General features: G+C 38.9%; 4 protein-coding genes across 4 annotated transcripts; all 4 read left to right on the top strand.

Moving 5' to 3' along the window:
• The first annotated feature begins 105 nt into the window (after positions 1 to 105).
• Positions 106 to 2,133, top strand: LOC145889795 (rhodopsin, GQ-coupled-like). Its single transcript, XM_082980828.1, has 7 exons — positions 106 to 163; positions 405 to 589; positions 921 to 1,020; positions 1,150 to 1,294; positions 1,427 to 1,538; positions 1,765 to 1,884; positions 2,011 to 2,133. Exons 1-7 carry the CDS (start codon positions 106 to 108, stop codon positions 2,131 to 2,133), a joined length of 843 nt encoding a protein of 280 aa, XP_082836954.1.
• A 1,956-nt stretch (positions 2,134 to 4,089) lies between these two features.
• LOC145889573 (CKLF-like MARVEL transmembrane domain-containing protein 8) lies at positions 4,090 to 5,300 on the top strand. The gene is made up of 2 exons (XM_082980551.1): positions 4,090 to 4,372; positions 4,535 to 5,300. The coding sequence occupies exons 1-2, from the start codon at positions 4,137 to 4,139 to the stop codon at positions 4,824 to 4,826; spliced, it is 528 nt and encodes a 175-aa protein (XP_082836677.1). The 5' UTR covers positions 4,090 to 4,136; the 3' UTR covers positions 4,827 to 5,300.
• A 2,545-nt stretch (positions 5,301 to 7,845) lies between these two features.
• LOC145889950 (plasmolipin-like) lies at positions 7,846 to 8,703 on the top strand. Its single transcript, XM_082980999.1, has 2 exons — positions 7,846 to 8,063; positions 8,418 to 8,703. Exons 1-2 carry the CDS (start codon positions 7,846 to 7,848, stop codon positions 8,701 to 8,703), a joined length of 504 nt encoding a protein of 167 aa, XP_082837125.1.
• A 4,684-nt stretch (positions 8,704 to 13,387) lies between these two features.
• Positions 13,388 to 14,499, top strand: LOC145889404 (MARVEL domain-containing protein 1-like). The gene is made up of 2 exons (XM_082980355.1): positions 13,388 to 13,637; positions 13,786 to 14,499. The coding sequence occupies exons 1-2, from the start codon at positions 13,435 to 13,437 to the stop codon at positions 14,081 to 14,083; spliced, it is 501 nt and encodes a 166-aa protein (XP_082836481.1). The 5' UTR covers positions 13,388 to 13,434; the 3' UTR covers positions 14,084 to 14,499.
• Positions 14,500 to 14,636: the final 137 nt, after the last annotated feature.

The raw sequence follows: 14,636 nt of genomic DNA on the forward strand, positions 1-14,636 counted from the left end.
GCTCGAGGGGGTGTTGCATAGAATTTACAACGAAAACTTTATATGCAGCAATACACAGTTTACTATTACAATTTTTAATTTTGGTCGGCGGCAATATTTTGCAAGATGGAGCTGGATAACAGTGCTGTACGAGGAGTTTACGGAGTCATCCTACTGCTCATTGGTACGTTAACGTAAAACAAAACGTAATACAATGTAAAGCTCCTGCTAATACAAATGAAAAGCCGCAGTGGTGCTTACATGTAAGTGAATGCATAAAATACAATGGAATAACACTTATCGTTTTCAAAACGTTTGATTATTCTCTGTTGTCTTAAGTTTGTGTTACAAAGTATAGCTCCAACTTAAGCAAACTGTTACGCAGTACAATAGTTTCGTGAAAACAACTATGTATTCATGCGCAGTAATCGCTGCTTTGGTTGGTTACGGTGTCGTTGCACTTGCCATCTGGAACAGAAAGGACTTACAGGAGAAGAACGTTTGGCTCACGTCACTCGCCACCTCTGACGTCATCATGCTGATTCACATGCTCGTCATAGCTATGTCAACAGTCAAAAGCACGTGGCCGTTTGGCAAGTTTGGCTGTCAGGTATAGGGTGTTGGTCGGAGGTTGTCAAACCACGACACGCTGTAACATTTTTAACCATGTTTAAACTACACATAACATCCCTGCCATAATTTAAGGAAATGGTATGGGTGCCATATTCAAATTTTAATTTATGCAGGGTTATAAAAAGTAACCCTGAGGAAATCTCGCCGGATGGCAGACGAAACGTCGGTTTCAAATAAATAACTTCATAAACTTAAGTGCCAGAAGAACAATTCTGATTAATTAGTATGCGTGGCAGCAAAATTAGCAGTATATTACAAAAAATAGTTTGCAATCATAAGCATACCTTTTGTTTGCCATTGCAAATAAGGTCAACGCCTGGATGGGATTGGCGTCCGGTTTCATCAGCATTGGAAGCGTAACTTGGATTGCCATTGACAGATATTATCAACACTGCAAACCGGAAATGTGTAAGTGCACTTACAACGTGTTTATGATAACTTTAAACCGTCCCTTGCATGATCTGGGCTCTGGACATAACATGTGTGCAATGGTTTGATTAAGAGTTACAAAAAAAAGATTTTCAATATATTTTGCAGTTGGCAAAAACTACAACTTCTTCATGATCATAGTTTGGGCACTAGGGGCGCTCGCTGCAAGCCTTCCTGCCTTCGGGTTCGGAGCATACGAGGTTGCTCGAAAGCACACTACCGGGTGTCTTATCGATCTTAATCAACACGACGGGTAGGTGGCGCTAACAAGCTAGAACCAGTATTAATTAGAGCAGTAACAAACAAGTATTGTTGATGAAAACAAAACAAAAATTTATACATTGTCTGCAGACAACAGAAATATAACTGTTAAATTTGTTTCCAGCAAGATGCAAGCCTATATCATGTTGGTGGCCGCCGTTTGGTTCGTCTACCCATTGTCCAAAATCTTTCGCTACTACAACATGCTGAATGCTGAAAGCAAACAAAAGCAAATAGTAAGCAAGATTTATAAAAAACGGGATAAGATAAGAGTTAAACATGTACATCTTATAATATGGGGCGCCTGGCACGAAAATCCTAATGGCTTTATCGGTGTCCATGTCGTTTTATGCATCATGTTTATTGTTAGGGTGCGTTTAGTAACTTTGCATCAAAATAAAAGTGGTTTAATTTCTAAAAGGCAAAAAACAATCAGTGGGATTAACCATATTTTATTATCAGCTCGCCAAAGTTGTACCGGGCATTTTTTTTCTTTGCTACTGTCCCTATGCCGTTTATGCCGGTTTGAAAACGACTGTTGGTGTTGGAACATTGCCAATTTGGATGATGGCTATCATATATGTAAGTAGATGATGTTCTTATGGCCAATATGACCCAACCTAACATTATGCTATAAATAAAGGGACAATTACGAAAAATTGACGTTTAGTTTTATAATCTAATGTGAAGGTGTCGTTTTGTTTGCAGCTGCTGCCCAAGGTAATTCCAGCCCTTAATCCGTATATTTACATGCAATTCGATCCGGATTTGCGATCTGCCTGCAAAGAAGTTCTGCACTGGAGACGACAAGAAGCGGTTAAGCAGCAATAGAGGACTCAACCCTATATGTAGAAATACAGTCTGTATAGAAATACTGGAACATACAAAATCCTATAACTATTAGTTCATACAAGATTTTTGTTAGTTTGTGTTTGGTGCATAGGAAAATTAAAATCAGAATAAAAAAAGAGTTGATTGAAAACTTGAGTATTTAAAACAACATGCAGCTGTTGTGTAATTTGTGTAGCACGCATCGAGTGTGTATTTAGGTGCTAGCACGAAACAAACTGACAATGACGGGATTTCCTCGACGGCAAGACATGACTTCATGGGACAGCGTGCAGAGCTGACAGGAACATTAAGTTCCAGGCAGTGCGTGGGAGCAGTTAAGACCGCAAAAGATAGTACAGAAGGCTGTTCAACAATATACTTAGTTGCTGTATGACTGTGCATGGCTGTCATGATACACGCTGTAATTCTGGTATTGCTATGAGACTAAATCAAAATGCGTTGGTTTGGGCTTTACATCTTAGTTGGTTAATTTTGCATGGTGAAATATCTTTTGGATTGAAGCACATAGTAGTTATATGTCGTCCGTAGTGTATCGGATTCAGTGAACCCTGATGTTAAGCAAGAAGTACGAAATAGTTTGTAGTATTATGCCACAGATAACATAAGGCGGCAAACCATCCGGTTCTCCGTGACGTCGAGTTGCAGTCAGTCATACGCTCTTTTCGACTCTCGTTGATGCAGATATCACAACATACGTACTTATAAAAGTGCCATCCCACACATAGTGATAATTTATAAAAACAAACATGGCTAAAGCTTTCGGATTAATAAAGTTCGGTTTTTGTGTCGGACAAAAAGCGTTTAACACAAAAGGGGTGTTTATATTGAAGTTAATTTTTTTAAGGTTTGTCACACGAGCACGTAATGGCTTCATGCTGATGCTGTAAATGACAGGTCTGACTGGAATCGAGGGGAAGCTCGTTCTGCGTGTGTGAGCCCACTGCATACCGGATATGGCGCCGTTAAAGATTGTTGTGAGTAAGCGTTGCCAAACTATGGGGACAGTCATTCGCTTAAACGTTGCACTGACAACGGCAGGTCATACGCAGTATGGTTGGGTTAATCTATGGGCCAATGCTGTCCAACATTCAGTGATAAAGCTTGTCGTAAATAAGTTGAATGCTATTGGCTGACAGGGCAAGTTAGTCATGTTTGTCTCGTTCCAACGTATCTGTGCAAGATGTTGTAGGTTGGTGGTGGTATATGACTTCAATAAATCATATGGCACACTTTGGTAAACGTAACAGTTTTATTTTGAATGTCTTCTATAGTAAATGGAGACAAAAAAATTCGTGCGCATTCGTTACAGAAACGTACAAAAAGCAATTTAAAGAATACCACGCCACCCAGCTGATCAATTCCAAATGAATAATTAATTTAATCAATATTACATTTTTATGCATTTTTTCAAACCGACCAAGCTAACAGTAAGCGTCAAGGATATCTGTATTTATGCACTAAAATAAGTAAATAGTGGAGTGTAAAAAAGTAAGTTGCAGCCTGATATAGCAGGAAAGGAATTTGGTAGGGCACTCCAATTACAACGGTTGTAAACAAGATGTTCTTCACATAATATTGTTGTTGCTTTTATTTTTTTGTGGTAAGGTACATCCATAACAATCTTTGCATTGTGATATATTGTTGTTTTCAATTGTTCAGGAAAAATCAAGAGAATTCTTCAGACAAAGGCATTGTGTTGAGTGAGCATCTGATAGACCGCTTTGTTTATTGTGAACCAGTGTTAGGAGTTTAGCAAAGACTTATTTTCTGATAGTTTTAGCCTAAAGTGAAAAATATTTTGAGCAAAAACATTTAACTGTCAAGACCAACGTTGTTCTTTTGAGAAATATGATTTTCAGACACAATACTTGCAGCAGTGTGTAAGACAACAGTTACTCATCAGTAAAATAAACTAATTTGCTACTTTACAGGTTTAACTGCCGTAACACTTAGCAACTAACCAGTATAACCCAACCTAAAGTATGGCTGAATATGCAACAACAACCACAACAACTACAGAATATACGACGTCAACCAGGACCACAACATTCAGTTTCAATCTGAACTATCTTACATCAGTTCCAGGAATTCTGAAGATTTGCGAAATAGTTTGTGGCTTGTTGTGTTGGTCGCTTACTGCGTCATTTTATTTGACACCGTTCTCCTCAGCTCATCAGTTTGTGATGTTCGTGTCAGTAACCGCTTGGATTACAACAATGTGAGTATGACAAGGTTTTAGTCATATTTGTAGATTGATTCAAGTAGTCGGTTAGTTTCTCTACCACGGTAAAGGGTGCAACAATCAACGCATTAATTTACCAAACTGTGGATGTCCGTGAGGTCATTTCTGCTAATAGAGTATATTCATTTTATATTGCAGAATTCTCTTCATAATATACTTGGCCGGCTGCCACGCAACCCAAATGGCAAGTCTACCTTGGGCCATCATTGATTTTGGCTTCAACACATTCTGGTCGGTATTATATTTCATAGCGGCATGTGTATCAGCCGCCAACACCTGGAATTTTTCTATCTTGGCTGCTGCGTCAGCTTTTGCTTTCATAACCCTCATATTTTACGTCATCGACGCGGTTATTGCGTTTCGCCATTGGCAAGGAGGTTGCTCGTGCACTGTTACGTCTGCGCGTGGAGGCAACACAGTTGACACATAAGCAATACGGAAGCCACCATCAAGGAACTTGCTAATCACTGCGCAGTGGATGCAGTATACTATTGTAACAATCATATGAAGTATATTATTGGAGAAATCGCGTAGGTGGCAATCTCTCATAATAATGATTGATTATATTGTTGCTGCGTTGTTATGCAGTTTGTGATCTTTGTATATTGCGGCGATATGTTAAAAGCGATTTATTGGGGTTCGTTAAATGTTTTTTTGCAATAGACAAAAGCTGCGTCATACTCCCTTTATTACTTTATGACAAGCGGATATCCCTTTTATCATAAATTTTTCGCATATCTTTTTTATATAATCACTACGTTCTGGATCATCTGTACACTGTGTTGCATACAGGAAAAAATCAAGAGACTATTTCGTGACAACTTAATCCCTGACATTCTTCACGCACCACTGCGCTATTATGTGTTTGTCCGATTTCATTTGTGACGAATAAACAGGAACTGTTGTGGACTACATGCAGATTTTTCGTGCTTATTGCAGAATGTTAATGCAGAAAACTTTTACGTATCCTGATTACATTGCATTAAGACGTTTCGCGAAAAGTCTGGTGAAGGAAGAGAAATGCGAGTAATCTCCAAAAAAAAACGGTTTCACAGGTTTGCTTTCGAAATAGTACTGATACGCCGCTTTGCCTGTAGTTTGTTAAATGATAAATTCGCTGTTGAATATTCTCTGTCTCATTTGCGTTCATCATTGACACTGGCTGAACAAAAAACGGATGAAGCAATTTGTTTGGCACAATTTCTCGTCAAAATACCCCACGAACGTATTTGGGGGAAACGTCTGCCCCCTTCGAAGAGTCTTAATGATTTCAATGTTGTCGTGACATCTCACAAACCTTGAGAGCGTTTGGCGACGGAATATTTCCAAATCGTTTCGTTACAACATTTAGCCCATACCGGCAGTATTATTGATCTAACAGAGAAAAAGATATAGTGGTTGTTTGCTTGTCATATAGTGCACATGATACCAACCGGAGGTTTGTGTACCAAGATCGAGACGCCGAAAAATCGTTTCAACAAGCAACCAAGATCACGGGGCAGAAAGGTGTTTACCGAATGGGCTTAGTTACTCCACTGCGACAAAATCTATGTATCCAACCACAGAGGAACCGCGAAGGACCTGAAAAAAAGGCGTTTCATTTTTAAGTAGAAGCGTGCTTATTACTCATGGGGAGATGGTGTCGCTCTTAGCAGTATAACCAGCAAGTCAATAGTGTCGCCAATTACTGTTTTTAAGATATTCTTCATGTAACATTGTTGTTGCTTTTATTTTTTGTGGTAAGGTACATCCATAACAATCTTTGCCTTGTGATATATTGTTGTTTTCAATTGTTCAGGAAAAATCAAGAGAATTCTTCAGACAAAGGCATTGTGTTGAGTGAGCATCTGATAGACCGCTTTGTTTATTGTGAACCAGTGTTAGGAGTTTAGCAAAGACTTATTTTCTGATAGTTTTTGCCTAAAGTGAAAAATATTTTGAGCAAAAACATTTAACTGTCAAGACCAACAACTTAATCCCTGACATTCTTCACGCACCGCTGCGCTATTATGTGTTTGCCCGATTTCATTTGTGACGAATAAACAGGAACTGTTGTGGACTACATGCAGATTTTTCGTGCTTATTGTAGAATATTAATGCAGAAACCTATTACGAAACAGATAAAGCAATTTGTTTGACATAAATTCTTGCAAAAATACCCCACTAATGTATTTGTGGGATATACATCTGACCCCTTCGAAGAGTCGATTTCGTATATAAAGTGAGTTGATACGAGAAAAACACGTTGGATGAAATATATTTTAGTGTAGTAATATTGAGATTCGTCATAACTGCAACTCTACGTCCCTAATGCAATAGCGCATTCAAAAAAGACAACCTGTAAAAAACTGCTATTCAGTGTCTTCAGAACAATAAACCTTTGTACCTTCGACAACGGTTCAAAAAATGCTTTGGACCTAGTGATAAGTCCCTCTTTGATTGACAGCCCATTAGGTGTGGCGATAGGTATGACCGGAACTGTTTAAAGACCCAACGTACGCGCAGATTAGTACGCCGGAAAGTCAACCAGTTTTTTTGATTTCCTTGTTAGTTATTCAAACCGAATTACAGGCACATGTTATTGCTTGTGCGCGAATTAAAACCCACTTCAAAACACTGAGTTTATACAAAGCTTGGATGTAGTCCAGATATTTACACCTACTTTATGGCCAACGTATGCCGGTAACAAACGAGAAGGTAATGATTAACGAGCAAGAGATCAGGTTGTGTTGTACGATTTAACACAGATCATGTGAGCAAAATAATTCAAGTAGGACAAGCAATATGCGATGAACACAGTGCGTATCAGTGCAACTATGTCAGTTAATTTTGGAACTTATGTTTCTAAGTTTATTGGAAGCCACTACGGTTCAGCTATTCAGAAGGTGTTGAAGGTTTTCCAGCACTGTATTGGCAATTCTGTTCATATTAAAGATTTACAAAACCGTTAGTTATGTTCCTAAATTTTGTTCTATTATGCAGAAAGTAACTGTAGATGTGTATAACGTTAAAAGCATTTGAAATATTGGATCTGAGCCAGCTACGAGTGTTGTGAAGTCGTGTTATATTTCATTTACTACAACTTTGTACAGATTGTTGTGCACAGAATGTCGCCAAACGAGTTTGTTTGTTTCGTGGTTATTTTTTAAGCGAATGCTGGATGGGGACATTTAAACATGTTACAGTTCAACTATACATACATATATTTAAAATGCAATTTCAAGGCCGCTTTTATAAGAAACATAAGCAAGACAGTATAGCAAAAAAAAAACAGTTGTTAAGTTGTAAATAAATACGTACTCTTTTAATGGATTGCCTGAAACCAAACAGTATCACATGGTTATATACCCTACATTTTACAAATAACATAAAATTTCGTATCAACAGGTTATAAAACGATTCTTGCCCATCTGACCTTGCATTCCAATCAACCATAATAGAACAAGGAAATGGAATACGGAACTGAAACAAGCGCAACCACAACAACAACCTCAACCCGAACTTACAATTATGAATACCTGAAAACACCAGAGGGTGTGTTAAAGCTTTGTGAGTCGATTTTCGGCCTTCTTTGCTGGTCTCTTGTTGCTGCGACACCATTTGCAGTCCTTGTACCAGCTTGGCAATTCGTCCTGTTTGTTTCCATTACATCTTGGCTGCTTGCTCTGTAAGTAGCCTATATGTGCAGAGGTTTTGCCAATACCAAAATATACTATAGACAACGCCATTGACAGCTTCTCTCGCTGTAGATAGATGGTGCGTGTAGGTTTAGGACCAAAAACTATTTCTGGCACATGCATAGTACACAGGACGTTACAACAAGTAACCCAACTTGGACCCTAAAAGTCGAGACAACCTTGATTCAACTTAACCCGTTGCAAAACTTACATGTTTTTGGTCAATGCAGTTTTTCCTGGTACATAAGAAACATGCCTAACTTTCCACTAAACTAGCAAAACTTATTCCAATAGTTATTTATAGCACGCACTTTACCTACGTGCAACTATTTTGTGTTTTACAGAGGATTTTCATTCGTGTTTCTTACGGGTTTAAATGCGACCACGTGTTCCTCGATCCCATGGACCATAGTGGAGTTCCTTAATTGCTCTTTGTGGAGCGTCATGTACTTCTTGGCAGCATGCGTGGCCGCCGCATTTTGTGGAAGTAACGGAAGGCTTCAAGGCTCCACCGCCTTTGCGTTTTTTTCCACGTTCGCCTACGTTGGCCACGGACTGCTTTGCTACAAAAAGTGGCGAGGGGCTTACCCTTGGTCGAGCGCAAATACAGGTGGCGCTGTCAGCGCGTGATTTTTTTTGTGATATAAGATCCTTGTGCCTTAAGTTTGTGTCGTTCGTACGATTTTAAAATCACTTTTTATCAACTAAAACGTAATCGCCGATTCAACAATGGAAATTACACATGTGAGATCGATGTATTTATCGTTTGATTGTGGAGAATTTTATCCTTTTGCTGCTCTGTACATTTGAGCACTGTTCGTGTTATCCATTCTTTTTCTATATGTTGCCATTTTAAAGCACATCTGCCCAATTGACGCAAAACAGACGTTGTTTATCACTAAACAACGTTTTGCATCGACCAGACAATAATCCCAGCAATGTTTATCTAAATTTAAAGCTTTCTGAAGTGCGCAACGTTCTCTCGTGGTGGTGTGATTGTCACGATGGTGTTTGTCACGTGGTTACCGGGTTGATAGCGCAATCACGAGATTGACACTTACAACTATCACGTCATTTACTAAAATAGAGATAAATTTTGATCCGATTGTGAATCGATTCTACTATGCTTGTCCCGAGACACGGGTTCACCATTAAAAATGAAAACTAGCTTGTTAAACTGTGTGGTAACAGTTGTTCCCATATTTACCTTGTAATACCAACGGATGCGATGCTGGGTGCGTTAAGTGCGCCAAGCATGCCTGGGAAATAGTAACAGAAGAATAATAAGAAATGGTAGAAAAATATGGATGTGCAGACAGCGAAAAAGAAAGCGGGTTATAATAAAATGATCAGTGTAAATCAAAAACGTGGAGTTTACCAACCCAACGGGTGGTCCTATAATTCCAAGCTACGTTGGATAATTCCACCCATAGGATTGGGGTGGAAAACTTCACGCTTGAGGTTTAACACCCACCTACTGCAACCTACATATTTTTCTGTTACACCCTTGCGTGGTCTTTTCCACTCCTGCAAAACTGCACAAATATAGCAATGCAAATGTATGACAGAACAAGAAATGAAAGAAACAATCACTGTAAATGGAATGTTTGCTCAAAATTAGACTCTTTAATGGTCAAGTTTTATGAAAATGTTGATAGCTAGCATATTTATCAGATGCAATGTTTCTACACAAAACAGAAATGTTTTAATAGTGGTTACAGATCTCGAAAAGAAAAAAGTGTTAATTAGATTGCATCATACTGTGGCAGCAAGAAGGTAAAGTTTTAGGAAAACCAAGATCAGTGATCAGCACATCCAAAGCATAAGATAGTTCACAATACAAAACTGGCCACGGACTGCTTAGCTACAAAAACTGGCGAGGGGCTTACCCTTGGTCGAGCGCGAATACTGGGGGCGTTGACAGCGCATGATTTTTTCTGTGATTTGAGATTCTTGTGCCTTAAGTTTGTGCCGTTCGTACGATTTTAAAATCACTTTTTAAAAACAAAAACGAATCGCCGATTCAACATTGCAAACTACACATGTAAGATCGATGTATTCATCGTTTGATTGTGGTCTGGGTTTTGCATAAGGTTGGTTTCATGCTAAATGTATATTAATATAACTAAGATCCTTCGTTAAACCATAGTACACTAAACAAATACCACGTTTCTTTTATTAACTTTGGTTGAATACTTTTTCTGTGTAAGTTATGCATGAAGTTAGTGTACCTCTACAACTGGCCACAACGTTTGTTTACGGTGCCGCGCTTTGTTGTCATCCAATTGTGTACAAACGAGTTTTCACGATGAGTGCTAACAAAAGACCCTTTCACCACAGCGTGACCAAACCTCCGTAGAGAGTAACGTATTCCATTCAGTCACAAGCCATAGTCGGACATACCCTGTTTCAAAGCGAAGGCGTGTGCTGGCAGCACGAAGCGGTTTAAAAGTCAAGCGTTCGCTCGTATCAGTGTTGGTGTAGTCGCTTATTTAGACTTGAGTACGGCGGTTACAGTCACAACCACATCATCTACAAAGACGCAGACAAACGTTGTTAATTAGATTTTATGCCGAAACTCTTGCTTTACCTTTTAATGATTTGAATGTTGTAGTGACAATTTACAAAGCTCGAGAGCGTTTTGCGACGGAATATTTCCATTATTTTGACAGCAGGGCTCAAAGCGTTTCGTCACAACATTTAGCCCATACCGGCAGTATTATTGATCTAACAGAGAAAAAGGTATAGTGGTTGTTTGCTTGTCACATAGTGCGCATGATACCAACCGGAGGTTTGTGTACCAAGATCGAGACGCCGAAAAATCATTCAACAAGCAAACAAGATCACGAGGCAGAAAGGTGTTTACCGAATGGGTGTAGTTACTCCACTGCGACAAAATCTATGTATCCAACCACAGAGAAACCGCGAAGAACCCGGAAAAAAGGCGTGAGGCGTGTTCAAAAAGGTTCAATTTTAACTAGGAGCGCGCTTATTGCACATAGGGAGATGGTGCCGCTCTTAGCAGTATAACCAGCAAGTCAATAGTATCGCCTATCACTGCTTTACATTCAAACAGTTTAAACGTGCCTTGGCGTGTTAGGTTGTTAGCAGTGCGACCTTATAGGTGGTACGAATAGACTGACTGTAAATGCTAATAGCGTTTGGCATACCAGTTGGTCTTAGGAGCAGCGTGGGTCCTTCCGCAACGGAACTTAGTCAAGCGAAGCGGCAGTTGTAGAGGAAGAAAGCAATATTGGTGTGGTTTAACTCAATGAAGGAGTGATATGTTTTGATAAACAACTTACTTTATTATAAACAAGATAGCCCATACAATCGTAGAGAACTTCATACAGAAGTTTCGATTGTTTTCTACAATGATGATTGTCTACAATAAAGATTGTATAAAACAATCGAAACGTCTGTATGAAGTTCTCTACCATTGTATGGGCTATCTTGTTTATATTAAAGATGTACAAAATCGTCAAGTATATGTTCCTAAACTTACTTTATGTTGCTGAAAGTTGGCTTTTGTTGTATTGGAACGATAATTTAGAGTGAAAAAAAAAGTTATACAAAATCAATTGATTTAAAGAATGCTGTCGTAATGTTGTTGTATTTCTGTAAACCAGTGGGAGCTTTTAAAACTGCTACGAATCCGAGATGTTTTTGTGCAAACATCTGTTTATTGTAACTAGACCTAAGTTTAAATTACTAAACTCTGAATAAGATGGTGCAGGACACAGCCAACGCTTCATCAGGGACGTGGCGTAGATTTAAGTTTATATCGTGTTGAAGAAGAAGAACGTCGATGACATTTACTAAACATATGTACGACATTTTTCTTATAAGTTAGCATAAATGACGCGGTGCACTATAACGAGGTACCCTTATTCACAGACTTGCTTGGGTACACATCACAGTAGGCAGAGCGTTCAGTGGTCGACGGTTGTAGGATTCATAACCTAAATAGGTTCTGCAACTTGGCATCAACCATTGTCATATCTTTGGGAGGGAACAAATGTGTTTATCCAAAATCCAAGACTATGTTATATGCAGGCAGGCCTTTGTTTGCAATTCTACTGTTAATCTTTGAGCGAGTAGTGTTTGGACGTTTGTAAGGCCTGAACAAGATGGATTTCCCGGCAAAACTTTATGTTGTAAATGTATTTTGATAGTAACGTTAGAGAAAGATACCCACAGAGGGTAATTTTAGCCTAGTTTTGGTTTGTAATATAGGTTTTGTAGAGGACACGAGACTGTAACTCAGATCGTTGTTCAGTGTGAGCACGACTTTTTTGATAAACCTACTCGATCACGAATTTCTCGCATGTGAAACAAGATAACAAATTGCATGTCTGTTGTCACTGACGTTGGCATAATTCCGTGTGAAGATAAAACCAAACATTCGTTTATAGGCGAGGGTGTTGTTTCACCGCCAGTGTTAGTTAACGTAAGAACAAATTTAATATAGAAGACATATGATGTTTGTAATTAAAAGCTCTTCTGGCAAAAGAAAAACTTGTTTGATCGACGTTTCGGTTGTTATACAACATCAACGGGATGTTGGCAAGCCCAATAAGGTGGCAGGGACGGCATTGTCGCAACATGTTGCAGCAACAGGACACACGGTTAATTTTGAGAACACAATAATTCTGGACCGGGAAAAGGACAGGTACAAGAGGATGTTCATCGAGTCTGTTCATATAAACGCACATGGGTTCGCACTTAATGATAAGAGGGAAACTTTCTTTCCACCCGTTTATCGCAATTTGATAACGGTCTGCACGACATGCCCCCTGGTTGAACGTTATGGTCTTGCGCACCTCGAGGCGCTATGCTTTAGACCTCGGTTTCGTCCTGTTGACGCGCATTTTCTATTATTGGTGTTCCCCCCCCCTCCCCGCTTCCTAGCTTGTGTTGTTTCCTTCGCCTTTTTTGCCCTTTTTCGCCTTTTTTTGCTTTATGCGCGCGTGACTATTTATCACCGTGTGGGCGTTTTTACTTCATTATCCTGATGAAGGTTTGTTGTATAACAACCGAAACGTCGAACAAACAAGTTTTTCTTTTGCCAGAAGAGCTTTTAATTACAAATAGTATGCCTGGCAGCGTTAGCAACAAACTATGTATATGATGCTTGACTAGGTAAAAATGTTTGCACAGACAACACAGCATATACCTTTATCATTTTAAGTTTTCCTAGCAAAAAAATTCAACCTGTTTAATTGTAAACTTACATAGGGTAACACTTTATATAACATACATAGGAAACGACAAAACAAACACCCTTACCATGGAAACCTGATTTTACAGATACTCTTTATAACCTTAAGAAGTTTGTTTAGCTTAGTCTGAAACTTCAATATGGGAGACACTGCACCTACTGCAGCCGCAAGCACTTCAATCTCTTTCAATCTTAATTACGTCACTTCGATCTCCGGCATCTTGAAAATTGCTGAAATCATTCTTGGTCTCATCTGCTGGGCATGTGTTGCATCTATTAAATATTACCCAGCGGCACACCAGTTCGTCCTGTTTGTTACAATTACTTCGTGGATCCTTACAATGTAAGTGTACTTTTAGTGCTTTATTCTTACATATTACAGCTTTTTAAACAGACTAAAATTTCCAGATATTGTTTGCAATTCAATAATTGATTTTATTATCGATTGTAGCGTAAAGGTTTCATTTTTTCACAAGTTGCGTTGATTGCAGATTCCTGTTTGTCATTTACTTGTTTGGGCTGCATGCTTCGACCTGCTCCGGTGCACCTTGGGGCGTTATAGAGTTCGGATTTAATGCATTTTGGGGGTTGTTGTACTTCATAGCAGCATGTGTGGCCGCCGCATATACATACAACGCAAGTGTTCTTGTAGCAGCGGCAGTGTTTGCCTTCTTCACCACCATTGCCTACCTCATACACACAGCCATATCGCTTAAGGAATGGAGAGGCAGTTTTCCGTGGGAGTCTTCTGCATCACCTAGCGGTGGAGCAACTGGGAGCCAGGCCTGAGGTTCTTGCATTGGTTTAAAAGAATTTAAAATAAGGTTTATGTCGAATGTTCGCTACCACAGTACTAAAACTGCCGTGGTGCGACCGATTGGTACTCAAAGACATTAAACATGTGTTAATTAATTTTGTTGATTTATGCTTTGTGCAGAATTTACTTGGGTTGTAAATGACACCTAAAATAACGATTGGTGTTTTTCCTGTCGCGTATATAAGTTTTAAACATGTTGACTCGAACATGCAGTACTATTCTTGTAAACCAGTTTATTTGAGTACTTCGTGTTAAAAATGTGTTCGTCATGAATGATTGACTTCTGCCATGGATATAATGATGTAATTTTTCATTGATTTGATTCCATACACAGTATTTTAATCATCCCCGTTGTTTGAGCAGTAATTATAATTCGAATATATTGTATTCCATACCATCTGGAATGACTTTACCAGCTAACTTTTAGAAAGTTACAGTTAAAAATCAATACTATCCAGGGATCATAGCACTACAAAAAAAAGGTTGTTAATGCAATTGATTTTCGTTCTTTACACTAAGCGTGCC

The sequence above is a fragment of the Ascidia mentula genome, chromosome 2, assembly GCF_947561715.1.
Source record: "Ascidia mentula chromosome 2, kaAscMent1.1, whole genome shotgun sequence".
NCBI lineage: Eukaryota > Metazoa > Chordata > Ascidiacea > Phlebobranchia > Ascidiidae > Ascidia > Ascidia mentula.